Source organism: Rhea americana, unplaced genomic scaffold (assembly GCF_003343005.1).
Source record: "Rhea americana isolate MKP2758 unplaced genomic scaffold, rheAme1 scaffold_97, whole genome shotgun sequence".
Taxonomy (NCBI): Eukaryota; Metazoa; Chordata; class Aves; order Rheiformes; family Rheidae; genus Rhea; species Rhea americana.
In genome coordinates, this window is record NW_028187166.1 from 2260006 (window position 1) to 2287067 (window position 27062).

General features: G+C 55.1%; 1 protein-coding gene across 2 annotated transcripts in view; it reads right to left on the reverse strand.

Moving 5' to 3' along the window:
- NTNG2 (netrin G2) overlaps positions 1 to 26722 on the reverse strand; it is a 41101-nt gene extending 14379 nt beyond the window's left edge. For both annotated transcript variants that reach the window (XM_085325224.1, XM_085325225.1), the window contains exons 1-3: positions 26643 to 26722; positions 22785 to 23905; positions 9962 to 10605 (exon numbers count right to left, since the gene is read on the reverse strand). In XM_085325224.1, coding sequence (XP_085181350.1) covers positions 9962 to 10605; positions 22785 to 22997 — 857 coding nt within the window. In that variant the 5' untranslated portion in view covers positions 22998 to 23905; positions 26643 to 26722. The remainder of the gene's footprint in view (positions 1 to 9961; positions 10606 to 22784; positions 23906 to 26642) is intronic.
- Between the last annotated feature and the right edge of the window lie 340 nt (positions 26723 to 27062).

Here is a 27062-nt window from a genome sequence, read left to right on the forward strand (position 1 = left end):
CGCACTCAGAGGCCGGCTGCGAGCAGCCACCTCCAGAGCAAGGCAGAGGCTCTGGCCGGGATCCTGGGCTTCAGCTGCTCCATGTCCTCTCGGTTTCCGATGARGAAGAGTTTCAGTTTAGCTCTCACAGCCCTCCTGAACAGGCAATGCCCGGTACGCAGGTGCAGCGGAGCCTGACTCTGAATTCCTTGGAGTCCCCCAAACGCCGTCTCCCACCCTCCTTTCAAAATCAGTGGAGGGTGAGGGGAAGGGAAGGAGGGAAGCAGGCATGTTAGCAGGTTAAAGCAGGGCAAAACCTCCCCGTTGCCTCCCTGGGCACAGCCTGAAGTGGAGCAACAGCTCTGGGAGACACAGCTCTCCCCTCTCTTATCGGTGATGGGAGCAAAGAAACGTGAGCTGACTCTAGGGCTCAGCCACAAAATCCAACTGAGAGGCACGTGAYGCTTGGGAGGGCTATGAGGAAAGCGGACCATGGCAGCTGCAACTTCTCGGAGGTCTTTCCTGGGGACAGKCATCCCAAAGCGCCCCTGTGTGCAGGGAGAGGGAAGGCAAGACACCGCAAGAGCACACGCGGCCCTGGTGGCTGCTCGTCCCAGGAGAGCTTGTCCAGAGGATGGGGATGGGGAGCATTGGACGCCTGCCCTGGACCCGCTGCTCTTGCAGCGGGGCCATCACCCCTGCGCTCCTGCCCTTCCTCCCCTCCAAAGCAGGGACAGCGCATTGCAACATGAGCTGCCAAGGAGGACTGCAGCCAGGCACCGGCTCCCGGGACATCCCTCAGAGCCGCCTTCTGACCCACAGCCCCGGGGTGTTCCCTGAATGCTAGTCCATGGCTAGTGACCCAAGCCTGAACCACGATGAGCCCCGGTGGTGTCTCTCTGCTGAAGCACATCAGGGCAACATGCACTGCACTTCCCGGAGAAGAATCTCTCTCACTAATCAGTGTAAGCAAGGAAAATTAAATCAAGGGAAAACAGAGCCAGACTGTTGCCCTTCCCACCTGGTCCTGGGCCACCTATTTCTCGCCGCTCGGCCCTTAGCCACCATGCAGAAGTTTTGTTATCCAAAGAATCAATTTTACTGGGGAATTGCTTTCCAATTTTGACCTTTGAGGATCATCAATCTAACCAGAGAACTATCGCCTGAGCCCGCTGACCCCGCAGCACAGCGCTTTGCAGACCAATCAATCAGTCTGCATTATTTAATAGCAAGCAGTGGAGGGGCTTCAAACGGCCCCGATTGCCAATCCCATCTTGAATGAATGTTTCTGCACCCGGGCCTCCTTGCTTCTCACCAGCTCAGCTTTAACCCCTTCTCTGCCTCCTCTGCTGTGCCTCCAGCCCAAGGACACGCGCTAGCACTGCCGGTGTGYGCACAGCGGCTTCCTCTAGCCAAGCTCCAGCTGGTGGAGACTGGAGAAAATGACATTAGTCCAGTCCCCTGGGCTGAAGCTGCTAGTCCTGCTTGTCTCTGCTCATCTTCTTTGGGCGTCCAGCCATCTCAGGAAAGAGAGGATAAAGGAAAAGGTTAGGAGCTACTTAGCAGCAAGGCTTAAACTGCAGCAGAGGGAAAGACACCTGCTCCATGCCCTGTACAAGGCTCCAGGCTCGGGGCCCCTCCAGCTCTGCTATCCCTCCAGCAAAATAATTAGTGCAATGAGCTCTGCATGGCTCAGGAGCTGATGTGAAGAGCTGGTGGCTTTTCTCCTCTCCAGCTGGTGGCTCAAGAGTGGTGGTGACGGCACTACTGTTCAGCAAGTGTTCAGAGMCCCTGTGTGATGTGGCCCTGGTGGGTCACAGCTGGGAGAAGAGAAGCCCCAGTGCAGATGCAGGAGAAGCCTTGGTGTCCCCAGAGAGGCCACAGCCCGGGGGACACCACGGTCCAGTGCTGAGCTGCTAGTAGGTGCGCACAGCTACATGCTGCCGCAGGTAAGCAGAAACCTGGCCCGTGCCATTCCTCAGCGAAAGGCCTGGTCGCTGGAGCAATCTGTCTGGCGCAAYATGTTACAGTCTGCACAACGGGGTATTTACAAATTCATCTTCATTGCAGGTCGTTTAGTCGCTGCCTTCCCCTCAAATTGGTGCAGTGTGGTCTGAGGCTGCCAACGTCTCCACCAGGGAAAAACAAGGAGCTTGGAGTGCCAAGGAGGGTTTACAGGGATGTGTCCTTTTTTCTTTTCTTTTCTTTTTTTTTTTTTTCCTTTTACAGCCATAAAGAACAGTTCGTTGTCCCTGCATTTCTCCAAGTCAGCATCCTGGAGGTCACAGCAGCAAGCGGTTGGAGAGACGTTTCGGTGCCAAGGCGGCGTGCGAGGAAGCAGAGGCCCAGCATGCAAGCTTTTAAAGGAGGTGCAGCCTGGCGGTGAGTGCCGCAAGCCTGCAGGAACAGTTCTGGGGGTGGGAAAGCAGCCACCGCTCCTGAGCTTTCATTAATAATGAATTTTTAAATAACTTTAGAAAGAAACCCCAGCCCTTCATTTCCCTTCTGAAGATCCATATGTGTTTTACAACCTCCTTTCTGATCATAACCCCATCTTGCAGAGCAGGAAACCAACAGAGAAGGGCAAAGAGCTTCTCTTATCCTCCTTCCTTCCTGAAGGACAGAGGCAGGCAGAGCCTGGGGTGGTGGCACCTCCTGTGCAGGGCTGAGCGCATGGTCTTGCTGCCCTGCTGCGCAGGGGTGGGAGAACCACCCGTGAGGTGGGAGCCCCAGAGAGCTGCTCTGTGCCCTGCGCCTCTCGCCAGRTCCCACCATGGCCCTGTCTTGCTTTTCCCCAAGCTCCTGGCAGCAGAAACTGGAGGAGGACATGGGACAGCAGATGGCCACTGCACTGGACCTCCCCTTTCCAAGTCTCCATGAACTCCAACCTGTCCCCTGACATGCCCAAAGTGAAGCTGCTCCTGCTGGGCCCCAGAAAAGCTGTGGAGACCTGTCCTGCAGCATTGTAGGCTCCATTGTAGGCTCCCTTTTTCCCCACCAGCATCTCTCTGCATTGGCAGTGATGTACCCCCGCTCCCTCTCAGCTTATCAGAGCTGGCACTGGGGAGACGCTTCGCACAGAGGAAAACTGCTAATGACTGCCATCCAAAGGAAGGATTATGATAGCTTTCGCCTGAATTGTTTGCTCTCACTGTAACTGATGAGCCTTTAATGAGCCTCATGGGACGATGTGTTTGAAGGGAGCTCTTTCCTCTCTATCCCCGAGGAAAATGGTGTTTCAACTGATCTCGGTTCTCAGGGAAACATGAATAACTCTTCCCTCTCTTTCTCTATTGTCATCTGCAGCCGTTGCTTGCAGCGTGCTCAGGCAGCTCTCTGGCTGTGATTTACCCACTTTTTACCTGCTCCTTTGCAACTGTTTTGGCAGCTCAGCAAACGCATGGACCAAATCTTTTGGGCAAAACATAGCGGGCATGTACTTGGATTCTTTGTGGTCCATCTGTGCATGCAAAAGAAAGGAAAAAGAGCTTCAAATAGCTGGWCAATGTAAGAGGCACCATCCCTTTGTAGAGAGGTGTCATCTGAGGGTTCACCTTGCTGGGAGAAGGGATCGTTTCACTATTTCGAATGGCCCAGAGCAGCACAGGAAGGGCCATGCCAAGTGCAGAGCGAGTGCGGCGAACGCGGCTCATTCACGCAGGAGCGGGGCTGTGAGCACCACCGGGTCTGCGRTCCAGAGGCTGAAGGGGGAGGAAAAGTCATTTTAAAGCCCTGTTTGTTTCAGCTTGAACCAGCAAGAGAGCTTTTGGGTTCTGGTGCTTCTTGCAGAGCCAAAAAACTGAAAACAGTCGTGGGTGAGGGCAGAGGGAAATGTGAGTGGTTTTCTTCATTGCGGGTTTTTGCTATTGGTCATGCGGTAGGGACTTGTGAGTCCTCCTGGCGGGCAGAAGCCCTGCTCATTGCCCTTTGAAATGATTTGAGGTTTGAGTTATGAAGAGAAGACAGTCTGAAAGATGCCAAAATGGAGAGCATGCTATCTGGCTGTTCYGATTTGAGAGGCTATTTATTTTGAATAAGTTGACGCTCACCAGCTGTCAAGATCCTGCTGACTGGTGGAACGTTATTTACATTCAAAGCTGTCTTGAAAAGCTCACATGAAAACAAACTTCCCCATTAGGGGGTCAGGCAACAGAAGGGAGGAAGGGTGAAGAGGACATCATACGGATACATGAACATAAATATTTGCAGAGTAATGTGTACAAATGCTCTTGGTCTTTCTCCTGGAATGCAATAATGCCTGCAATTGAGTTCATTGGCCAAATTGAATTTGGGCTCCTGTAGAAGTCTCTTTATATTAAGTGCTTTAACATACATCATCTTCTCAGTCTATCGATGAAATTTTATTATCTGCTCAGGGCCGGGTGCAACTCGGCAACAAAATCGGGGGGGAAATAAAAACCTCCACAAAACTAAGCCAGAAGCAAGAAATAGGAGCTTGGGCATCTGTCTCCGGCTATTGACAAAGTGTCATGAGCGTCTGGGCAAAGGAGGAGCTTCCTGGGTTTCTCGCTAACTCCCTCCCTCCCTCCCAGCAAGTTTCTTCTCCACCTTGCAGCAGTGGGAGTAAAACCTGTTAAGAAGCTTGTGGAAAGACAAACGAACAGCTGCTGCAAGTTAACTTAAATTAACTATCTGACCAAGATTTTGCTTGAACTAGAGCTAATTCAAGCCTGGACCAATGCCAGGGAAATTCGACCAGGCCACTCGTGCAGCAGCGCTCGGTAGAGTGCAGCAGAGGTGAGTGGTGCATCGCTAGAGCAGACTTGGCAGTCCTTGACACGAGGCTGCTGTTGCCTCCCGGGAGCCCCGCGCCCGGCCGCAGGGAGAGCACGAAGCAGGGGTGGAAGCAGGCCGCCCTCGCCCTGGTTCTCATGCCCACTCCAGGGTGCTGAGCGCCGGGGAAGGCAGTGTGGGCCGTGTGCGCCTCGGGCAGAGGCAGCCCGGTTGCTCCCAGGGTGGGTTGGGTGAGGCCATCGCTCCCCCAGAGACGATGCTCTGCAGCCGGGGCTGGGCGAGCCATGCCCAGGGGCAGCGTCCAAGCCACAGGGAGGCCCAGGCATGCTCAGATCATTTGTCCCAGTTCCCCGCGGGTCTCCCCTCCGCTAACCAGTGGCTGCACAGCTGGTGGCTTCCACACTGGTCTTCTAGGAAACATGCTCACCTGGGAATCAGTCATTACACAAAGCCAAAGACTCATCCCAGAACTACTTTGCCAGACAAGTCAAGATCACAAGCAATGTTTCATCTACAACTAGAGCTTCTCCAACAACTTTTTCAACAGATTGCCTGGGACCAGCCAGGAAGCATTTGGTGCAGGCGTCCCTGCTCAGAATGGAGTTACGACTGGAGGGGGACGCATGCTAYATTGCTGAAGGACAAAAGCAGAGACAGCAGGCACACTGAGCAGGAATCACTTCATATTTAACTGAAATACAGCATCTAGCATCCCTGCATCTCCAGAGAGGCACCAGCAAGGCAGGGAAGAGCATCCCTTGCAGATGGGTACCACCGACTATTAACCAGCTCAGCTTACTGGAGGAGGCTCTTTGCAGGGTGGCCTTTATGAAAGACRGGAAAACCAGCACTCGGAGCAGAGGGCCTTCTCCTTCACTTCTTTTGTGCACGTAGTTGTTTTAAAATGAGAGAAACCAGTGCAAACCYACAGAAAGCCAACGGGTTGTGAAGAGAGGAGAGAACCGCAGAGCTGTGAAGCTGAACATCACCCCTGCTTGATGACCACTCGTTGGCCTGAGCAAGGCCCCAGAGGGGAGGCACCGTTGCTCCCTGCACGCTGCTCCGTGATGAGTAACACTCGCTCCTCCTCTGGTTCTCCAGGGACTGCTCACAGCAGCAGGACAGACAGATGGACTGAGCACATGATGGGGCAGGGGAGGAGGAAGGAGCACAATCTTCATAACCAGTCCAAGACTGACTCACTTCTCCATCTGATCTTGCCTAACTGGATCCATGTGTCCTGGCCATAGCACATTAACTCCAATTAGGGTTTATTAATGTCTCGGTGATGGAGCGTGCCCTGCCACRCACCGTGGTGACTGACATTGCGAAGGGGAAAAAATTACTCCAGAGGGACACGGCGTGCAATGGAAATAGAAGAAGCGTCTTTCCTCGCACCGACGCCACGGCCAGGAGAAGCTCCTTCACCGCCTCCTGGGAAGGTAACCGAGCTCACGGCTGCGCAGAGGGGAGAACTGAGTGGTGAGGAGAGATCCCTGGGGAAAAGTCTTTCCGCTTCCCCCCTTCTGCCTGCCCGGCACACGTGCAGTGCACAGGCCAAGGGCTTTCTCCTGGCTATTCCTGGCTCGAATGCTCTGCATCTCCGGTTACTCAGTGGATCAATAGGGACAGGATGTAAGGGGGGGAAAAAAGGAGAAGAAAAAGATACCAAGAAGAAAACGCGAGTAAAAATAAACTGTTGGCTGTGAGTGGAGAAACGGACCCGGCTGAGGCTGCAGGGGGAGACAGTGCAGAGAGAGGGCAGGGGTGGCCCCAGTGCGGCTCTGGGGGCCTCTGCCATGCTCCTGCCTGCCCAAGCCCTGGTGCTGTCTGGGGGCAAGTGATGCCACAGCTGCCAGGAGAGCTGGCGAGCCAAAGCGCCGTCCCAGTGAAACCGGGGGGAGGAAGCGTCGCCCGCCTGGCGCAGGCGCCCCAGGGCAGGGGTGGCCCAGGGGGCCTCCCCACGGCTGCCTGCACTGCCTTGGCCACRCGCCGCTTTGCCCCATCCCCCTGTAACCTTTGAGTCCGTCTTGCATCGATTTCTCCTCGCTTCCTCCCGGTGATCCACCCCTTGTTGAGCCAGACACACGATTTAATTTGCTCTCGGTCCCTGCGCTGTAACTGGCTTTGCTTACAGCTGGCATTAGATTGCTTTCCAGCGACAAAACCGCTTGCTGGGACTGGAATAATCACAGGAGCAGAGGGTTAATTCACAGGAAGCTTCTCTTCCTTAACCACCACGACTCCTTGGCGGCCCGCAGGAGGCCATCCTGCCCAGCTCCGGGCCATCGGTGGTGCAGGAGACAGCCCAGGGCACACAGCAGCTTCTTGCCTGTCCATCTGCCTAGGAAGAGTTTTGTGTCTCCTGCGGACAGGCTGAGTAAGTGACGGCTGCAGACAGGGAGCACTGGAGTTGTGCAGAGCTGGGTCTTGCTTTAGCTCAGCATTTTGCATTTGGGGTGGAAGCAGAGGCCGGTTTATAAGCGCTCCTTATCCCCAGCCAAGGAAGAGCCCTCTTCTCCCCTCTTCTCTCCGTCCCCGCGCGGGCAGCCCAGCGGGGCCGAGCGAGAGCGGAGCCGAGCAGCGCGCCGCCGGGCTGCGGCAGCCCTGGCAGCCCTCCACACGGGGCACCTTGCCAGTGCTGGAGGGAGGTCTCCAGAAATTAGCCAACACACCCAAACCCATCCAATTCTGTCCCCGGCAAAAAGCAGCATTGCAGCTTCCAGCGGCCCTTTGCAGTCTGACCCTACCTCACCCGTTGCACAACCCACGGTGGCTAAGAACAGATGAATAAATCAAAAGTTTCTCTCATTAAGCCTGAGGTCAGAGCTGGCTGGAGCTTCTGTACCTTCRCTCACCCACCAGGGTCTGAACGGTAAATTCCAAGGACGCCGCGCTTGCCGAAACTAGAGGGCTGCRGAGGTTTTGCTCGTTGCCAGACCTCTGCGTTGAGCTGCTCCATCACGGTTCTTCTGCAGGAGGCCAAAGCAGYGGGCCTCTGCCAGCAGAACCGGTGCTCGGTCTCCTGCCACTGCTGTTTGGAGGATGTGGGCCTCTGTAGGTGCTCTAATGTCTAATAGAGGYTGTCACTCCTGGGGTGTTCAAATGGATTTGTTTCCCCTGCTCTGGCTGCCTGTTTTCATAAAATTTGTAGAGGTTTAATGTCTCTAAGGGTTCTCTGCTGCTATTAAATGTTACTAAATTTGGTCAGTGAGTTCAAAGGATYGTGGGGGTGGAAGGGAGAGGACAGCTGACAGCTAGGTGGACATCGGTTCGTGGAGAGTCCTACCAGCACAGCCAGGAAGCGAAAAACACTCAAGTGATGTATCCTGCACAAGGGACACAGAGAAGATAAAGYGTCTTTGTGGTGAAAAGCATTCCTGGGCTGCCGAGAGCCCCAGGGCCTCGCACACCGTACAGCAGCGGCGGTATTTTAGCAAGTGGCTTAAAGCATCAAGTATCCTGAAGGTGCTGTGGGCACAGTCATCTGTCCTGGGTGGCCTGYGCAGTACATAAAGGTCACTGCACGAGCACATCAACTATTTAAGCCCTTTTTACCGCTTCCTGAGCTTAAAACCCCGCAGTCCGGCTACAGCCTCAGAGCCTAACAAGCCCGAACACATTGATGTGTGTCCGCCGGCCCCACGCCGTGCTTCGACTGCTGCGGTTTTGCCGCTGCTGCAACATCATCCCTGCGCCGYGCTCTGCCCACCACCTCTGCCCGTGGGCCCGGCGCCTCTCCGGGCAAACCCAGCGGCTGGAGAGGCTCTCGTCAGCCGGCCCGGCCGCGGCTCTGCAAGGGCTCTCGCATTGCTTGCCATGGCTTCCTCTCCCTTGGAGCAAATTCCAAGCCAGTCTTGGTGGCACCTGCGCCACGTTTTTGCTTGCAAAGCTCGGATGCAAGCAGTTTGGAAACGATGCAAACAGCTCCTCTGTCGCTGTGGTGATCCTTGTTAGCGAGGCCTGGGTGGCAGGGAGCTTGCTTTCTTTCTTTTTTCCCCCCTCCCTCTTGCCTGTAAGTCTCACACAAGCTGAATCCACAAGCTGGATGGGAAATAAGCCATCTCGGCATTTTTCCACCTTACTTTGCTTTTTCGGTTGATGTCATAACATAACATATGGCATTGCACAGAGAAACGAAAGACAACACCTGGGAGAAACAACCCCCCTCCTGCCTCCCTCAGCCCCCAAACTGCCGGGGGTTTAGCCTCACCCCGACTTCATCTGATGGGGCTGGGACCCCGCAGCACCAACCTGAGCCCACAACTTGGTGGTGAGTCAGGAGGCCCCATCCTGCTTGTACCATCGGTAGACCCAAGCGTCTTGCTCCTCGCACCGCTACACAGAGCCCCTTGCACGCCCCGAAGAGCTGTGCAGAGCTTGCCCATGCTGGCGCACACGGCTCGGGAGGGGGCAGCCCCCTCTCCCCCGCCCCCCCGAATCCTGCCCACCAGCCCTGCTGGAGCTGTGGGCATGTGGAGGAAGGTCTCAGCATCCTCCGGGCCTCCAGCTTCTCAGAGGGATTTCTCCTCTGGGGCTGTTGGCTTGGGACACAAAATGCATAGGAAGCTGCGATGCAAGCAATGCCATCACGCTCACCCGCCACGGGGGATGTTTGGCCTTCACAGCTGAGTAGGGGCTACATGCTCTAAACAGTCTGAGGTCAGACAACATATCTCAAGGGTAGGAGGGTACTGCAATGGGAGAAAGTGAGGGACAAGCCCAACCTCGCACAGGATTTTGAGCCCTCTCGCCCTCCAGGGCAGAGAGCCCTTGGAGGGGGGGTGAAGGAGAGCCACTTGTGCCTAATTTTCATTTCCAAGTGCTTTATCACATATTAGGATGGGATATAGCGGGCAGTAGCCCAGCCAGGCTGAAGGAGTGTGTCTGGATACAAAAGGGAAATCAAACTCAGACCTTCCCATCGTTGCCCCTGTTGCAAGCTGTGCTCGAGCTCCCTCCGTACTGCATCGGCTCCAGCAAGGACACAAGCGCCCTCGTCAGATGCTCCTGCTGTTACCTTGTGAGTGCCCGAGCTGCTCACTGCAAGGACACAGCTGTTTTACTCCTGATGCTATCCTGGCTTGGGAGAGAGAGTATTAGAGGGAGAAATATTGGGCTAATAATCTCATCGGTTGACAGAAATGCTGATGGCTTACTCTTCTAACAGTAACCCTCTTCTCATCCCTCCGAGAAGAGACACCCAAAAAAATACAGCTGCCGTTACCTGCCAGTGACTTCAATGTTGGAGACAGCATAGAAGTACTTGTACAAATTCTCCCTCTGCACGTAGGTGCCACCGAGGGCCGGTCTCAGCAGCCTCATCCTCAAGTCAGTCACGGTGAAGAAGTCCTTCAGGCCTTTGGCGCTCTCCAGCCGGGTGTACAAGTTGTCCATGTTCTTCAGGTCTGGGCCAGCGAAGATGGCAAAGCGATCCCTCACCTCGAAGCGGACGTTCTTCTCCTTYTTGGAGCCCGCCCAGCGGGAATATTCCTCTGTGCAGAGGACCCTGTTGGCACTGGTGGTAGAGAGGTCCCTGACCCTCCGTGCTGGCATGCTGAATGCCTCCATGCAGTCATCTGCGTAATATTGGTATGGGTGCCAAGTCCTCCCGTTGTCCAGGGACTTCTCCAGCATCATGATGGTGGGCCGGCCGTACTCAAAGGTTATSACGATGTCGTCCGTCAGCTCGATGCTCTTATTCCAGGATAACGTGATGTTAGCTAGCAGCGGCTCTGGGTARCGGCGCCACGTCACACTCTGCCAATACGTAGCCAGCCCTTCRTCCTCCGTGTCAAACATGAGTTTGGGCGGGTGGGCCAGGTCCGGGTTGGAGGCGTCGCACTCGTCGCTGCACAGGTACGGGTTCTCCTGGAAGAACAACAACCGTCACAAGAGCAGAAGGCAACGCGGGGGCATCGCAGGCGCCCGGAGCTCGCAGCAGCGTGGCCCGACTTGCCCAGTTACTGTTTTAAGCTGTGTTCACGTTTGCCAATGTTAACTGTTCAGCTGAAGTGGAGCGTGCCGGGGGTCTGGCTCTGCATGATGCTCTTTCTGAGAATGAATTTATAACAATAACATGTGGATTTGCCTTTGTCATAAGACTGACTGAGCTGTTTCGTTTGAAAGACCCTTTGGGAAAGGGCCTTTAAATTTGGCAAGGGGGGGATTTTCATAGAAAGCACATTCCCCGAGACAGTCTCTGAGAAACTTCACTTATGCTTGGCCGAGATATGAGCCTATGGAAAGCGGCAGTTCACGCTTGCAGGAACTGAATGGCTAAAATTCCCCAAAGTGCCAGCTTTACTATGCATGTTTGCGCCTTCATCAGCTCCTAACGCTGAACGAGCTGGGGAGGCACCATCCCCACAGCCTCTCCGAGCACAGCCCAGCAGAGCTGCAGAAAGGACGCCCAGTTTTCCCGAGCTGGATCAGGCAGTAGCAGAGAGAGCAGAGACCCTGCTTTGTGCTCGCAGTGTGCTGTCCTCAAAGCACACCCCGAGGAGACTATCCTGCCCAAAATAACCAGAAGGCTGACCTGGAAAGGACCTGCAAAGAGGAACAGAAAGGGGGAGGAAATGGGTGGATGACCCTGTGCCACCTCTCTCATACCCAGAAGGGGACCCAGGAATCCTGCAGGCTGAACACACTTCCTAGCRATTTGTGTTTGCTGCTTGTACGTGTGCTCTTACCCTGTGGCAAGTACAAGGTAATCTGAGTTAACGTCTTTCTTTGCAGAAATGAAGTTACATAATTTTGCGCTGCCATGTGCATCTGGCGTTCCTGCTGCTCAGCCGGGGACCAGCCGCTTCTCAAACCGCACCAGCTTCCCGGGCTGGAGGCGAGAGGTGCAATGATCCTCGCCGGTCCCCAGGGGCCCCACCACCAAGGATGTCTCCTCCTATCCAGATGACAGTGTCTACTGCCACTCGCGCTGTGTCACTCGTTGCTCACAGGCTTGGGCACCGGGACCACGCGCAGGGATCGCGGTGCCCATGTGTGGCACTGCATGATCGAGCTTTTGCATCTGGCAGTGACACACACGCATGCGCGTCATGTGCTGAATTGCATTAAGGGCGTATCATTAAGGGCATAACACAACCGAATGTTGAAAGTTTTGGATGTGCACGTCAGGGTTACGTCTGTGGGTTTCTTGCACCTGCAGCTGTGTGTTAAAGCCCTTAAGCACAGGCTCCTTTTCCCTGCAGCCCCTGCCCCGGCCCCCGTGTAGCTCAGACCTGTCTGGGGAATGAAGTGGGGCTGTGCAGCAGAGGCTCCTACCCCCCTGAGAAGCTCTGCAGGGGTCCACAGCAGGCTATACATCTTTTTTTGTACATAAGGCTTCTCTTTACTTCTTACTGTCATTTTACCTCCCTCTCAGACYCCAGATCCAGAGGACTGGGGGAAGCAGAGGCACCAGTGGGACGCTGGGCTCTGCGGCAGAGCTGGGACCTGTCCCCTGGGAGGCTAAGCCACCTGGCAGCGAGAGGAGCTGATAAAGCAGCTGGAGCTGCTCAGGGCTGATGGATAGAGGAGAGGAGGCTGCTGGGGTGCAGGGAAGGTCCTGTTGAGCACGGCAGACTTGCRAGGTAAGGCCTGGAGTGGCTCTGTGGTCTGTTCTCTGGGTGGGTTGTGCTCTGGGCGTGCGTGCCTGCAGGGCTGGTGTGGTGGTTGGGGTGCAGGATGTTGTTGCCTGGCRGTGGGCACCAGTCTCTGAAATGGGCTTGTTTCAAGCTGGACAAGCTGTGGAAGCTGAACTCTCCCCATGCGGCTATGTGGCTTTTGGGGAGCCTGGTTTACGCCCTTGGAGAAAGGAGAGGAGGGAAGCTGACTTGCAAAATGAGGGCTTGCAGGTGTGGTGTTGACCGAGGATGTGCTTTCGATGTGGCTGTTGATGTGCATGTGAGGTACTTCTTAAAAATCTGGCTTGTGCCATCTCCAGTTGGGCAGCCAGAAGTACGGGAAGCTGCTTGGAGCTCTGTCCCATGTTTGTGCCCGTAAAACGGGCCCGTCGTGCCTTCCCAGACCCGCAGACATGTGTGGAGCGCGAGCGACCGAAGCGTGCGGAGGCTGCGGCGCTGAGAAGCTGAGCAAAGCCCAGGAGGAAATAAATAATTCTGTCTTCAGAGCAGTGCTGGAGTASCACGCTGTAAATAAAGCAGAGAGCTGCTCAGTGAGCAGAGGGGATAAAGCGAAATACTGAGCAGCTGATCTGCACACGAGCACCAGCCTGCTTCGCAGCGGATGAAGCCGCGGCGTTGGGGGAAGGGGGCATCTGTAAATACACCCTGGGTTGTAGCACGCGTGCACCAGGCACGCCAAGCCCAGCAGTGAAACCAGCTGAGCTGCCTTGGCAGAACTGTGATACGGGTGATGCAGCTCYTGAAAGCAGCCCAGCTCTGCCTCAGCCGGTTCGACCCTGGGTGAAAAGGGGCAAAACTTGCACCATTTTCAACCCTAGCACGTTCTCAAACGTGTGCCTGCAAGGACACAAGCACTGCGCYGACACCTGCCCAGCTCCCCCTGCTCTCTTCCCAAAGAGGCGAGAAGCCCCACAAGTGGGGCAGGATGCAAGCCAGGGTATATGGGGCTCTGAGCCACCCCGTGCAGATCCTCTGCTGCTGTAACATGCTGTTCTGGAGYAGGGTTTAACAGCAACAACAAAAAATGTATCGACATATTTAATATACACTTCTGACTTGTCACGTTCAGGGGAATTGGTTTTCTCTGCTAATGAGACCCAGCTTCCTGCTGGGGGATAGAGCTGCTTTTTAGCGTGGCTTTGCAGTGCTCGCTGGTAGGAAAGGAAGCAAAATCCATGTCAGTGGAAGCTAGGGGGGTTTTAGCACCTTTTCCTGTGCTRAGCCAACATACTGCGCCGCAGTATGGTCCTACTGCGAACCTGCGGTCGCACAGGTGGTTTAACAGGTCGGTCCTGAAAAGACCATCTTGGACCTCCATTTTCACCTCCTGTCTGAAGGAAGTGGCAGCCAGGTGGCCTCCTGGCGTGTGGCTGATCCATYGGCCAGCAGGGACCTGGCACGAGGCTCACGGCTGCGGCAGGAGGCTGCCGAGAGACTGAGGCTGCTGCTTAGAGCAGTTCTGCACCAGCAAGGGCTGAGTGTGTGTACTGGGCTGGCAAGAGCACCCTTGCCAGGGCTGCGCTTGCACTGAGTGCAGCAGCACTCAGAGCTGCCAAAGCACTTAAAGCTGGGTTAATTTGAGTTTCCTTTGAGTATTTGCTGCTCTGGTTGGCCCCAGGGTAGCCATACAGGCCAGCTTTGCCTTCAGAGTTAGGAGCAGTCCCCTGCTGCACCACCATCAAGGCTTTCTTTGAAGGCTTCCTTATGAGGCCGTTGCCAAACTWCATGAGGGAAGGATTTGGTGGTTGGGAAGGACCAAACACTAGCTAAACCAGTTAGGATGTGCAAGACAACACCTGCAATGGCAAAGGGTGGAGTGGGCAGGAGGTGGTGCAAGTCTGGGAGCAGGTAATGAATGGTCTGGCAAGCATGGTCCCTCTTTGAGCTTCTTCATCCGGAGGGACGGAGTTGACACTGCAGAAGCCAGGATAAAAGCACCGTGCCTAGCCAGGAGGGCTCCAGCATGCAACCTGGTGTGGCAAGCACAGGGGGAAGCAGAGCAAAACTCTGCCCATTGCCCATAGACTTGTCCCACAGAAAAGGGAGAGGTAGATGCACGATCTCTGCTCAGCATAAATCCACAAAACTCAGCAAACAGCAAGACCAAAGATGTCCTTAACTGACTTGACACTTAGGAGGGCATATGGTTTGGATATCTGTGCATCAGTTGTTACAGGGCAAACAAAGGAGAATAACCTCTAAGTGACAATGCTGATAGGTGGGAAGGGCCTCAAAAGCCACGGAGTGAGTCACATTACCTATAGCTTCCTCTGTGAAAATGAAGTGTTCCTTTTTGGGGTTTGGCTTATTGAAATGTCCTTCCTCCTYGGGATGCTCAATATGTTTTCTAATGGTGGGGTGGTTTGGAGTCAGCCTGGAGGGCAGGGAAGAACGGAAACAGATGGCCATACTTTGGCTGCTCCGTTGGTCCTCGTAAGATTGGTTAAAGCACTGTTGAAACAATTCCAGGTATTATTTTTGAATCTGGTTTCCTCATCCAAACCATGTGTCCTCCAAAGAATCTGTCCAGAGTCTTGAGATATTTACGTCTTCAGTATAAAAGTCAGAATGCATTAGCTAGTCAAACTTGGTCTCAGCAAGCTTAAAATAAAACAGTTCACTTTGAGTCTCATGCTATTAAATCAGTCGTGAATGTCCTCACAGCAACTAGATGTTGCAGGTTTCCAACTCTCCTGCATGCTCTTCTGGCTGCTCTTTTTGTGTGTGTGTGCACCAAAGTGATGTAGCCTTGCTTAGCTTGAGCTCCTGGCCCAAAGTGGCCAAGCCCCGGAGGCAAAAGGCAGGAGTGCAGCTGAGGACAAGTCATGAGAGCAAGCGACGGGTGTCCGGAGGCGCCGCGGTGCCCGGAGAGGCGCCTGGCCAGCTGCAGATSCAGCCCCGGGGGTTAGCCCTGCCCGGTGTCCGCGCTCAGGTCGTGCAGAACATCTGCCGCGAACGCCAAGGGCGGGTCCGAGGCGCGTGGGTTGGTGTGATTTAGGGTTGCGTCTTGCGGGGAGCAGCCCCCTTGCCGTCTTGTCTCCCTCCACTGACGGCACTTGGCCGGGAGGGCTCAGCACCTCTGAAAACGGTGCCTGGCCCCTGCCCAGGGAGYGGGCAGGGGATCCGCACCAGCACGAGGTTTGGCAAAACCCAGCTGGTTTCTAGGGCTCTTAAGGAGTGTACAAAGTTGTTTTGATTTTTTTTTTTCCTGGCAGATAATGCCGTTTTTAAGCYTCCCAGCATAAAATCATATATTTTTGTAGGTGAAATTGCTTTATTAATCATTAAGCTGTTGAATATTTTAAATAAACGAGACATCTGTTGTGAATGGTGAAAGCTGCACAGAAATAAAACTGCAGCCTTTAGTAGAGCTCCATGCCAAAAGGAAACTGGAAAGAAACTACAAACACTAGCTGCACGATGAAGAAAAATACTTAATATTAGGGGGAAAAAAAAGAAAAAAAGATGTGAGCCATGAAAAATAAGTGGATGATGTAGAAGTTTATACAGCTTGGCCTGAGATGTAATCAGAGCTCTCGTAACCCGGTCTGATTTGTTTATCTCTCGTCTTGGCTGCGGGAACGTCTCCAGGCTTGCTCCGCTTTCAGGGGTCTGTTCTGCTTGGTGAAAACATTTTTTTTTTTAGGTTGAGGCCTAAACAAAAGCCTTGGCCTTTTTCTTGGCTTTTTATGTTATTTTATTTTTTGTCAAAGAGGGGGGAAAAAAGTTAAATGCACTGATTTGGGCCAAACATCTGCGCTATTGCGTAGGCTGCTTCCGTGGCCTTGTTCCTGTAGTGCTTTTGGTCCCCCAAACTGGCTCTCGGGTGGGAAATGCGAGATCTCAGACCCTGGGCTTTTCTAGGCGACGTTTCCCCTCYGCCCCGTAGAGGTTTATCGGCCCCAGCGGGAAGTTTTGCTGAGCAGCGCAAGCGTTACGGGGCAAAAGCRGCGAGCAGTCGGCGTTCTGCTGGCCTTCAAGCCAGCTTGGTTTTGGAGTGGTTTCGATGGCCGGTGCGAGGGGGGAAGGCAGCGGCACAGAAACCTCCTCCCCTCGCTCTGGGGACGCCCCGGGCACGTAACCTCGCTCCGAATTTCCACCCCCCAGCCAGGCGGCCGTCCCTCAACGCTCGCGCCGCGCCGCGGGTCACCGGGTCCCTCCGCCCCCGCCTTTGATTTCCAGCTTTGCCACGGAGCCGATTAGATTTGCAAAGTCCCCGCGCGGCTGAGGACAGCGACAAAGCGCTGAACTCGGGACCGGATTTCCATCGGATGGCGCAAAAACAACCGCGCCGACCAAAATCCTCGCGTGCGCCTGCCGGCCCCGTCGGCCCTTCTCTTCTTGGGGGCAGCTCCGGCGCGAGGCTGGGCTCGCCCGCTCGGGGAGGCCGGCCGCAGGCTGGAGCCGAAGCGCCCGTTCCGGCGCGTGCGCTTTGCTGCTTCTCTCTCCTCGGCTCTCGGCCGCGTCCGCCCCGGATTAATCCCGGGATTAGAGGCGCTGTCGCCGCTAACGCGCAGGCAGCCCCGAGCGCCGCTCGCGCCCGCAGCCGGCGTCCGCGCGGGACGGGCGCTCCCGGCCCTCCTCGGGGCTGGAATCGGGAAATTCTCCCGGCTTTTCTCCTTCCTTCCTGTTTTTACTCTCGCTGCTTCTGACTTAGGGGGTCAACAGCTCTGCCCGTGTTTGTGTAAAGACGAGGTGATTTTTCATGATCAAAAATAGCTTTGGGGGGTAATTGAGCCTCGTGCTTCAGGGCGTAAACCATAACCTGCCAGCGGCCGGGACGGGATTCCCGGAGAACTGGAAATATTTTCTGACAATTAATTTTCACTCTCTTCCCAGGCTGGGAGGGATCAGAGGGGTGAGACGAGCGTAATTAATTTACAGCGATTATTTCCAGCAGCTGGCAAGCGGCGTAACTCGCCGGCGGAGACGGCTGCGAGCGCGGGAATCGGAGCCCGTCCTCGCCGCCTCCGTCCCCGCGCAGGGGAGCCCGGGGGGAGCAGCCTGGGGGGAGCAGCCCAGGGGGAGCAGCCCAGGGGGAGCAGCCCTGGCTCCGGCTCCGGCTCCGGGGCAGACCGAGGCCGGGAGCAAGCGCAGGCTTCGCCCCGGGCTCCCGGGAGCCACGTGCCCGGCCCGGGTGCAGCGAGATTTCCGCGCCCGAGAGGCGCTTTGCTCTTCCCGGGCCCCTTCGCTGGAGCTCGTCGCCCAAATTAAGCCGCTTGGATCCAGCCCTGGCCCCGCTTTGCCAGACTAAACCCGGCGCCTGGCTGCAGGGAAACCTCCGTGCGCGGACCCTGCCCGAAGGAGCACGAGAAACCCACCCGCGCGCTGGGCACTAAGTGCAGTATCGATTCAGCGCTCAGAAAACGCTTAGGAAGGAGGAAAAGCGTCCTGCTCTCTAAAAGCTTGTGCGCCGCGTAAGCTCGATACGGACAGCCTTGGCCGAGAGGCTCGCTACGCTCCTATTAATATTTAATTCTGCGAAAGAGGCCGGGCTGGTCTCCGTGGGGGAGGGCAGGACGCGGAGGCCGGCGGAGGGAAGGCGGCGGCGAGCAGAGCGTTCCCAGACGCGATCCCGCCACCCCTGCCCCGGGGGGCAGCTCGTCGCCGGTGGGTGCCCCCGGGCYGCCCCGGCCCGGCCCYGCCGCTGCGACTGCTTTGCTCTCGCACGGTTGGTATCTAGCGGCTTTATCCGTGCCTACGCGGAGGAACGCGTTAACCTCGGGGCCCCGCCGCGGCGGGTGCAGCGCCGGCGGGGCTCTGGGCAGGCCGGGCGCAGGAGGTCGAGGCAGCATGGCCAGACTTGGACATCTGCCCAAATTTTGTCCTGCTGTTTAAAAAAAAAAAAAAAAAGACAAGGTGAGGACTGGCCACCCAAAGCGGCGCCCGGGTGTGTTTTGCCACGTGCCGTAGGGGTGGCTCTAGGTGGGAGCAGCATCCGCAAGGATGCGACAGCCGCACTGAGGGCCGGCAAGGACCGAGGGAAAGGGCCGGACCCGTGCGACACTGAGTCCGCTGCAACCTCGCGGTCCCGTGCCCCGAGGGTGCAGCTTCAGGGTGGTCTTTAAATCCCTCGGACTGTGCCGCTGGGAGAGGTGAGCGATCGCCCACGCGTTGCGGCAAGCGGCTGCGCAGCCACGCGCCGAGTTTGGGCGCTGCTGATGCTGCTGGAGCAGTTYGGGTGTTTGGGCAGAGGCGGTTTTCGGACGGATCAGCAAAGGGGTTGGTGTGACCGTGGCTTCCCAGCCGGCAGCTCAAACGCGGTGGCCCCGTGCGGGGCTGTCACACGAAGGGCACCACRGAGCGGCCGAGGCTCTGCAGGGACCTTAAAAACCCCAGAGCTCAAAATCCTGGTGGTAAACAGGTCAAGTTGGGGTCTGACGTTATAATTCAAGCTCCCTGAAAGGCTAAAATTAAGCTTCCTTTACGGACAACGGGCTGTGGTAGGAAAGCATTCCTTCCCACTGGAATATCGTTGTCTGTAGGGAGAATTCCCTTTCAAGTTTAATAGGAAATCATTTCTTTGCTACATAATATAATAAAGATTTTAAAAAGAAAGCAGGAGAGACTTTCCTCAACCCTTTAGGCTTCAAAATTTGCTTAGGAAAAACATAGTACCTGGTGTCGCTGTATGAGCGTGTGTGTGTAAAACGTGCTTTAGGAGCTGGTCTCCTGGCTCCGGCCAAAGCGCTTCCCAGCCTTTGCCACGTGCCTGCTGCTCCCTTTGGAGAGCAAACCTTTCCCRGGCAGTAGTGCAGTCTCCTTCCCATCCTTTTGGAGGGAGGGAAGCTTCCAGTTCACCACGCCAATTAAACCTACTTGACAGCTGGATTTTTATCACTGTGTCTCTTCCATCAGTGAGTTGAAACTGTTCTTGTTAGCAGAGCAATATCCCACTTTACAACGAGATGAATCCCAAACCGGGCATTTAAGGAAATTGCTGTGGACTGCGYAGGGAAATCCCGTTTGCTCAGCGCTCTAATTGGAAGCTGAACCTTATTCCTCCCTTTCCTGCAAAGCCGCCGCGTCTCGTAACGCCGAGCCCCTGCGGCAGCCGGACTCGGCCCTGCGGCAGGCTGGAATTTGCTGGGAGCGGGCAGCGGCCCTGGAGCCGGTGCTGGGAAGCGGGGTGCCACGGGTGCGCTCGGCGCGCGGGAAGCGTCCGTCCTGACGCGGGCGGCCAGAGCGGCGTCTCCAGGCCACGTTAGGAAAATGGGAATATTTTCCAGGTAGTAATTTAACATGCCTGGAGGGTCCGCTGCTTTGGCGGGGCTTGTTGGTTGTTTGGTTTTGGTTTTCCTTTTATTTTCTGTCTCTGCTCAGGGTACCCAGAAGGGGCAACCGCACCCTTTAACTGCTAGATCGTGCTGCGTCTTTAGCCATGCCTTCGGAAGAGCGTTGCGGAAGCAACTGCCTTTCCCTTCCAACTTTAGGAAGGTTGATTTTCATTTTGGTAACCCCCAGGTCTTTATTTGCACCTAACCAAAGGTGCAAAGATATGGTTCGGTGGAGGTGTGTGTTAAACGAGCTATAAGAACTTAAGGAAAAGCRTTTCTGTGGCCAGAGGTTTGTCTGCTTTTCCCAATTGCATCAGCTGGTCTCATAAGAGAAATTCGCTCTTCAGTACAAACCTTACAAGTCAAGTCACTCAAAGTTGAGCTGAGAACCCGTAGCTTACACCCAACATCAAATTTGGCCRAACATRTAATAAATAAATAAAGCTTTTCCCTTTCTGTCCCTGTGCCAAAATCGACGCACTCTATTASCTGACGARAGAGCGYGGAYGCTAAAYAAAAACACCCCGGCCCCATCCATAYGGGCTAAGAGCTCRACCCGCTCCGCGTCCCGCCACTGCGGAGCTGCGGGGGGCCGAGCCGCGGAAACTCCCGAGCCGCAAACGCGTTCGGAGCAGGGAAGGGGCGGTGGGTGTGCGCTTGCCTGGAAACCTCCTTTTAAAAAAAAAAGAATCGTGCGTGCAAGGCAAAACACCAAAGCTTGCAAGCGAAATCCTCCAAGGCCCCCGCTCGATACCAAAGAAGCGCCTCAGCCTGTCCGCTTGCCCCGAGACCCGCTCCCCCGGGCGCGTTCGACGGCAAAGCAGCGCGCAATTTCTCGCCTCCCCCCCCGCGAGCCGGGGCGACTCGCCGCGGGCGAGCAGTGCCTTTTCCTACGGGAAGCCCCTCGTCCGAGCCCCGCGCTCGGCTGATTTACGCCACGCGCTGGGTGTGATCGTTGCAGTCTCACCCTTCCCTCGGCACCTGCGGTTAAAAGGTCCGTTCCCCGCTAGCCCGCAGCCGAGGTTYTCCGTCCGCTCGGGTTTTTTATCCATCCTGCTGCTCCCCCCCCTCCCTGCCAGCGCGCGACTCGTTCCTCGGGCGGGAGGAGGCTCGAGCCCCGTGTGAGCAAAACTCCTGACTTTAACGAGCAGCAAAATGCTGCCCYGCCGGAGGGGCGCAGCCTCGAAACCGCCGCAACGCAACGCGCAGGCAGGACGGGGCTCAGCCGCCTCCCGCGCGGCCCGCAGGCGCCTGCGCGACCGCCCCGCGGCGTCGCTGCGAGTCCTCGACCCGGCGGCTCCTCCCCGGCGCCGGCGCGCTCAGAGCCGCGGGGCGCGCTCGCCGCCTCCTGCGTGTCACAAACCTACCCCTAAATCCAGAAGATAACTTGCCCTGCGCTGCTTCTGTTCCCGCTTTGCTTCCTCGTTGGCAAACGTACCCGGGGCTTTGCCCGGTTTCTGGCTCGCGAAGGAGTCCCGGGCCGGAYGCGCTGCCTCGGGGGTGAGGCAGGGACAGGGAGGCAAATCCGTGTYTTGCATTCGGGTAACTCATTCACGGCTGCGCACGGGGTTTCTTACGGCACTTGGCAATCGTACGCTACGAGGAAATACTGCCGTTACCCAGAATAGAAATATTTTAAGCTAAGTATTGACTGAATYGAGAGATGTAGAGAGCTAATTTAAGTTTGGTAAGGTAGAAGGAGACGATTGCTTCCTTGGAGGTCGGTAAAGCTGACGTCTCGAGCAATGGTAGCTGGAGCGCATCTGCAAACGGCTGCAGCGAACTGAGCTGCCGTCGCCCTTTTCATCCCTCTGCAGCCAGTCGGGGCAGCTGGACCGACCTGGCAACAGTGAGYGGTTTTATCCGCCACCCTGGGCTCGAGCCTTCCTCTCAAGTGCTCGTTTAAGGGGAACAGCTGATAGCCACGTGGAGTTGGGGGGCGGAGGGGGGATCCTCTCTGGTTCTAACGAGACCACTTAGGTTGGAGAGAACTGGGYAAACACCGGTGTCATCGTGACTTGGTGATCATTAGTGCTTGGCTCCTCTTGATGGCAAAGCAGTGGTTTTTTTTTTTCCTCTTGGATTTTCAAAAGCAGCCCAAGGTTGTTGGTTAGGCCATGAATTTTCTAGATGGGGAAACTGAGGCACGGGTTCACAGGTTGCCTGGGTTCACAGCATACGCTTAGACAGTGCTGGCAAGGGGATCTCAGGTCCGTTCCCCTCTTCTACGCGTTTGGGCAGGAGAGAACTCGCCTTCTCGTCTCACGCCCTAGGCTGGTGGACCTTTTCAAGAGGTTCCAGTCCTCGCTGGGTGGTCGCCCTAAGGGAAGCCCTTCCGGTACRGACTGGCTTTGTCACTATGCCTTAAACATGGGGGTTTGGACCACTGCGGTGGTGCCTTTGAGAGTGGACTCTACAGCCATCTTGTTTTGCTATTTGTTTTGACCCCTCGACTCCCTTCAGCAACGCAAAGRCTCGTGAATTATAAATCAAATGCTCCTGTGGAGCCTTGTGGTGCACTGAATAAAAGGCAATGATTAATATTTAAGGGAAAATAAGTTAAAGATTTTAACTACAAGGGCGAGAGTCTGTCCGCAGGGCCTCTTTGTGTTGAGGCTTAGCAGCACGGGGGAGCCGGGGTTTCGGGGACTTGCCTGTGAGCCTGCTCTCCGCGAGCTCCCGCACACGTGGGCCACGCTGGGCTCCACCTTCCCGTCCCTCGCTGCTGGACCCGCAGGGCGAAGCAGCCGCCTCGGGAAAACTCCCAGTGTTGGCGCGAGTCCCCTGGACTGCGCAGCCTTTTGGGACGCCGGTGATGCCCTCACGGGAGGGGCTGCGCTTTTTGGAAACACCGACCTCACCCTCCCGGACCACCGCTCGGCCACCCCGCGCGCCCCTCGACTCGTCCCTTAGCGCGGCGGCGCCATCCCCTGCTCGTGGGCCGACCGCTTCTGGGCACGGCGCGGGGACGGGCCAGGCGCCTCCGGCCCCTTTCGCAGCCCGGGAGGCCGAGAGCACAAGGCGGCRGCCAGGATTGCCGCTCCAAACTGAGACGTCCTTCGTCTCGGCGTCTCCGGCCGCCCACAGCAGAGCCCATTATAACGCGTCAAAAAAGGAGGGGAATACTCACGTGAGTGCAGAATCTCTCGGGCGGGTCCCCACAAGTGATTCCTGCTGGATCCACTCTTACTGTCACGTAATCCTTCATCCGCATGGCCTTGGGTTGGCAAGCATAGAACTCCCATGATGGGCCATCATCCGTGGTCACCCAGGACTTGCAAATGTCATATTGTCCCATGGCCAGGGGCAGACAGTGCAAAAGGAGAGCAACCAGGTACGGCATGGCAGCTGGGACCGAGGGCCGGATCCCCGGGCAAGGGAAGCACCAAGAGTCCCGAGAAAGGCAGCTACTGGGCTAGGGGTTGCTCTCAGGATCAGCATGGAAACTCCTCATCTAAAAGTGATCCACTCTAAGGAGATCCAGGTGATGATAGGAATGACCCCGCTCTCCACGTTGTGTTCAGACACTGAAAGCTGCTCTCAAGGCAGAAGCTAAATTTGCAAATCACTTGATTTGGAAAGTTTTGGTTAAATTGCTCATCAGTGSTCAAAAGTCTTCCTTAACCTCATTGTTCCCCTTCTTATTGTATGAAAGGGCTTCCAAATCAGCATGAAAATATCTAGAGGTGACTCCAGTCAATCAATAGAAAGATCAAGTTCTGAGTTGCTGATGAAATTTGATAGGAGTAAATTGGAGAGGCTGCAAGATGGTGCTGGATCAGGTTTTCAGCAACCTTCTCATCTGCTGCAAATGCGTTGCTGTGTGGAGTGCTTTAACCTGTGGTCTGCTTTAAATAATTATTGGTTTTTTTGAACATTAATTCATAAAATAAAAATAGCATCTGCTCATCAATACAACTCTGACAAGAGAGACTCTTTGGAGCTAGACTTCCCTTCTTCCCAGGGATGATTGCATCGACCTTACTGCGTTGGGTGGCAGCATCTGCAGGTGGTCTGAGCAGGCTCTTTCGCGGTCATTTGATTGACACGAGCGATGTCAGCCTTGCTCGCTTTTCCTCCCGCTTCGTGCGGTGGTGGCGAGGCGCTCGCATACGGCGGTCTCCGTCCGCCAGTGCCTTTTGGCAACTTAGCGGCAAGTTCCCAAGCCTTCAGCCGCYGGCCCCGCTGCTACCTGAGGGCTTGTTTCCCTTTCATCCCCGGGGAAAGGGGGAGTTCATCAGCAGGCRCCACCTGCAACAGATTGAAAAACAAATTAGCTGGGACAAAGCAGGGGGGACAGTTGGAGCAACCAGACTTGTGWGCGCGCGAGTGCCCGAGGACAAGCGCAGACCTCGGCTGGGCTTCCTGAGGCGCAAGCCGGGGTTTTGTAAAAGGGAGATATACAACTTTAATAAAAGAAATCCATAGTAGGATGCTTATGGCAGGTCTGTTGTTTGGGAGATTGGTGGGAGTGCTGCCCCACTAAAGGTATCTGATTTTTAGCAGCAGCTGGACAACAATAGCTCTAATGGGTCTTTAAATAATATCAAGAAGGAACAAGAGGTGGAGAATATGCAGACACAGGCCAGGGACAGACAGACAAATTGATAGTATTAAAAAAAAGATAAGCAAATAAGTAAGACAGCTGGAGAGACAGATACATTGTCCAGCAGCCCCACATATGATTTATCTGAACAATAACATTTAATAAAAAACAATTGAAAGAACTAATAACATTTAAGGTTCACCTAATATACAGAGAGCAATGACCTCCCCAGTATTCATTTCAGGTTAAAGAACAATTCTGCAATTTTGTCTCTCTTTTTTTTTCCAGCAGAGCTATAAAAATCTTAAGTAATTACAAAACAAAACAACAAAGAAGAGAAAAAGAAAAGTCAAGTCATCCCTCAGCATTAGTTCCAGCAGAGACAGATCTCATAAGAGAAGGTGGGAGGTGTATAACCAGAACAGAAATTTGGCTCTGGATAATTCCCTTTTTATTTGATTCCCCAACTTTTTCTCCAGAATTTAGAGATGTCTGCTTCGACAGCATGTTCTGCAGTTGCTTTCTCACAAAGCTCTTTTACTATGTGAAACTCCAGGTTAACAGATATATTGATCCATGTTTGGGGGGTTCATATCGCTGTGCTACCATCTCCCTTTCCCCTCGTTTTGGTTGAAGGTTTTCTGATGGAGATGAATGAGTTTGGAAAGGAGAACCTCTCTCATGCTTCATCACAAGCTCTCGAAGAAGAGCTTATTATAGCTGCATTGGACTTGAATAAACTCCCAAAGAAAGAATAGTCTGGCTGCTATTTTTACATTATGAGTAAATGTAGTAAAAATAATAAAATGGTGTGACACAGAGTGTTTTTAAGTCCCACTGACATCAGAGATGTCTTTTCAGTTATAACAAGTCAGTTCCCAATTATTACATCAAATTGGTCACAGCCAACTGCCTGATAACATCGGAGAGGGTGAGACTTCAGTAATGTATATCAAACAAGCTGGGTAGTTTTAATGAGGACTTCAGCACTGTTAAGTTTATGGATCTATTTTCATAGCCTTAAAAATTACATTTTGCACTTGAATGGCTGTCAGGGAAAAACCTAAGGAAGAAAGGATCTATAATATCTATTAGTTTCTGTTATGCTTGCTAAATGTCATAGATTCCCAGGGAAATAAAAATTTGCCTGAAAATGTATTTGCAGGCAGTCAATTATGCTGGTTCCCTGTGAAGTCGGCAGTGCCAACAGTGGCACGTTACAGCTCCTTGCAGAAACAGTTGCACAAGGTTGCTCTAAAATAAGCTGGCAGATCACAAACAGGGAAGGGAAAGGTTTTTGAAATTGAAGGTTTTGCCCTGCTTGATTTGGTTTGATCCTTAGCAAGTAAATCTTCACCCGTTGTTATTAAGAAACGGCAGTTCATGGGAAGAAATGGAATCAATGCTCTTTGATTTCTTTGAAGAGTACTCGGCAATCACAAGGGACTGATAGCCAGAGTATTAAAAACACAAAATTAGATTGTATCTCGACTTAGTTAGGTTTTTCTTTTTCTTTCTTTTTTTTTTTTTATTGGATTAACACAGTTTTGAAATAAAGAGGCAATACTGAGTAACAACTCTCCGCTCTGGAATTAAGTACAGAAAGTGAACTCAGGGCAGGAGTTCGTGGTTTCCTTTCAGAGATGTTGCCTCCGAAATTCCTCCCCCACGCACCCCTGAACGCGCGCTCTGATCGGGCGCCAGTTTTTGCCCTTGCTTTTTCCGTGCCGCTTCTCTCCCCCGCCGAGCGCTCGAAAGCGAAGTTCGGCGCCGCCCGCCGTGCGCGCAGGGTGCGGGCGAGCGAGCCGCAAGGGCAGCGGCGCGGAGCTCGCAGGAGAGCCGCGCTCCGGCAGAAAACCTGCGAATCTCGCTTACTGCTCTCTCTCGGCGCGTTTGTGGCTCCGGACAAACTGATGCCCCCTTTCACCCCCCCCCCCCTTTAGCTCGCATCAGGTTTCTTTCACACTAAAGGACTTGGAGATGATGGAAGGACTGGGTTAAAAGTAGGCAAAACGGGGAACAGCCGTCTCTGCAACGCGAGCGTCTCTGGCTTTACATCACTTATTTTGAAACTCCGGGGGGAGGGGGATCGCTGCACGGGCGACGGTGCCACTTTGCAGGCAGGGAAAGGGGACAGCGAGACCCTGCGAGCGCAGAGCGCGGCCCCGGGAAGTTACTTTGGAGGCGGCAGCGGCAGCAGCGCTGGGCAAATTTGGCGGGGGGCGGCGGGCCGCCGCGGCGTGCACCCTGCGCGCACCCTGCGCGCACCCTGCGGGGAAAGTTACGGGGCGCCGCGGGCGCGGAGCCGCCGCGCTCCGGCACCGCGGGGCTCCGCGCCGCGCCCGGCTCCGGGGAGGGGGGGGGTCCCGGTGCGGGGCTCTGCGGAGGGTCGGGGGAGCTGGGGGACCGGGAGCGGCGGTGCCCGGCGCTGCACGTCCTTACCGGGAGGGAGCTGCGGCGGCGCGGGGCTCCCGGCGGGTCCCGGGCGCAGAAGTGAACTTCGGGGACGGGGCCTGCACCGGGCGCGGCTGGAGGGCGGCGGGGGCAGCAGCGCGGCGCTGCGCGGCGCGGCGCGGCCCCGCCGCGGCTCGCCGGCCCCAAGGGCAGATGGCCGGGGAGCTTTGTGCAATCCCCGGCTCCCCGCGCAAGTTAATGCCGAGGCTGAAATCCCTTTTGCTATCACTTTCAATCACAATCGGAGCTTTTATCTCAGTGCCTGATCCGGGCTGCGTAACTTCCTCTGTGCAGCTTTAGCACACACCATCCCACCGGCGAGCAATGTGCTTCTTAAAGGTGCAGGGAGGAAATGCAAGCGGGGAGGGGAGGGAGGAGGGAAAGGGAGGGAAAAAAAAAAAGAAAAGA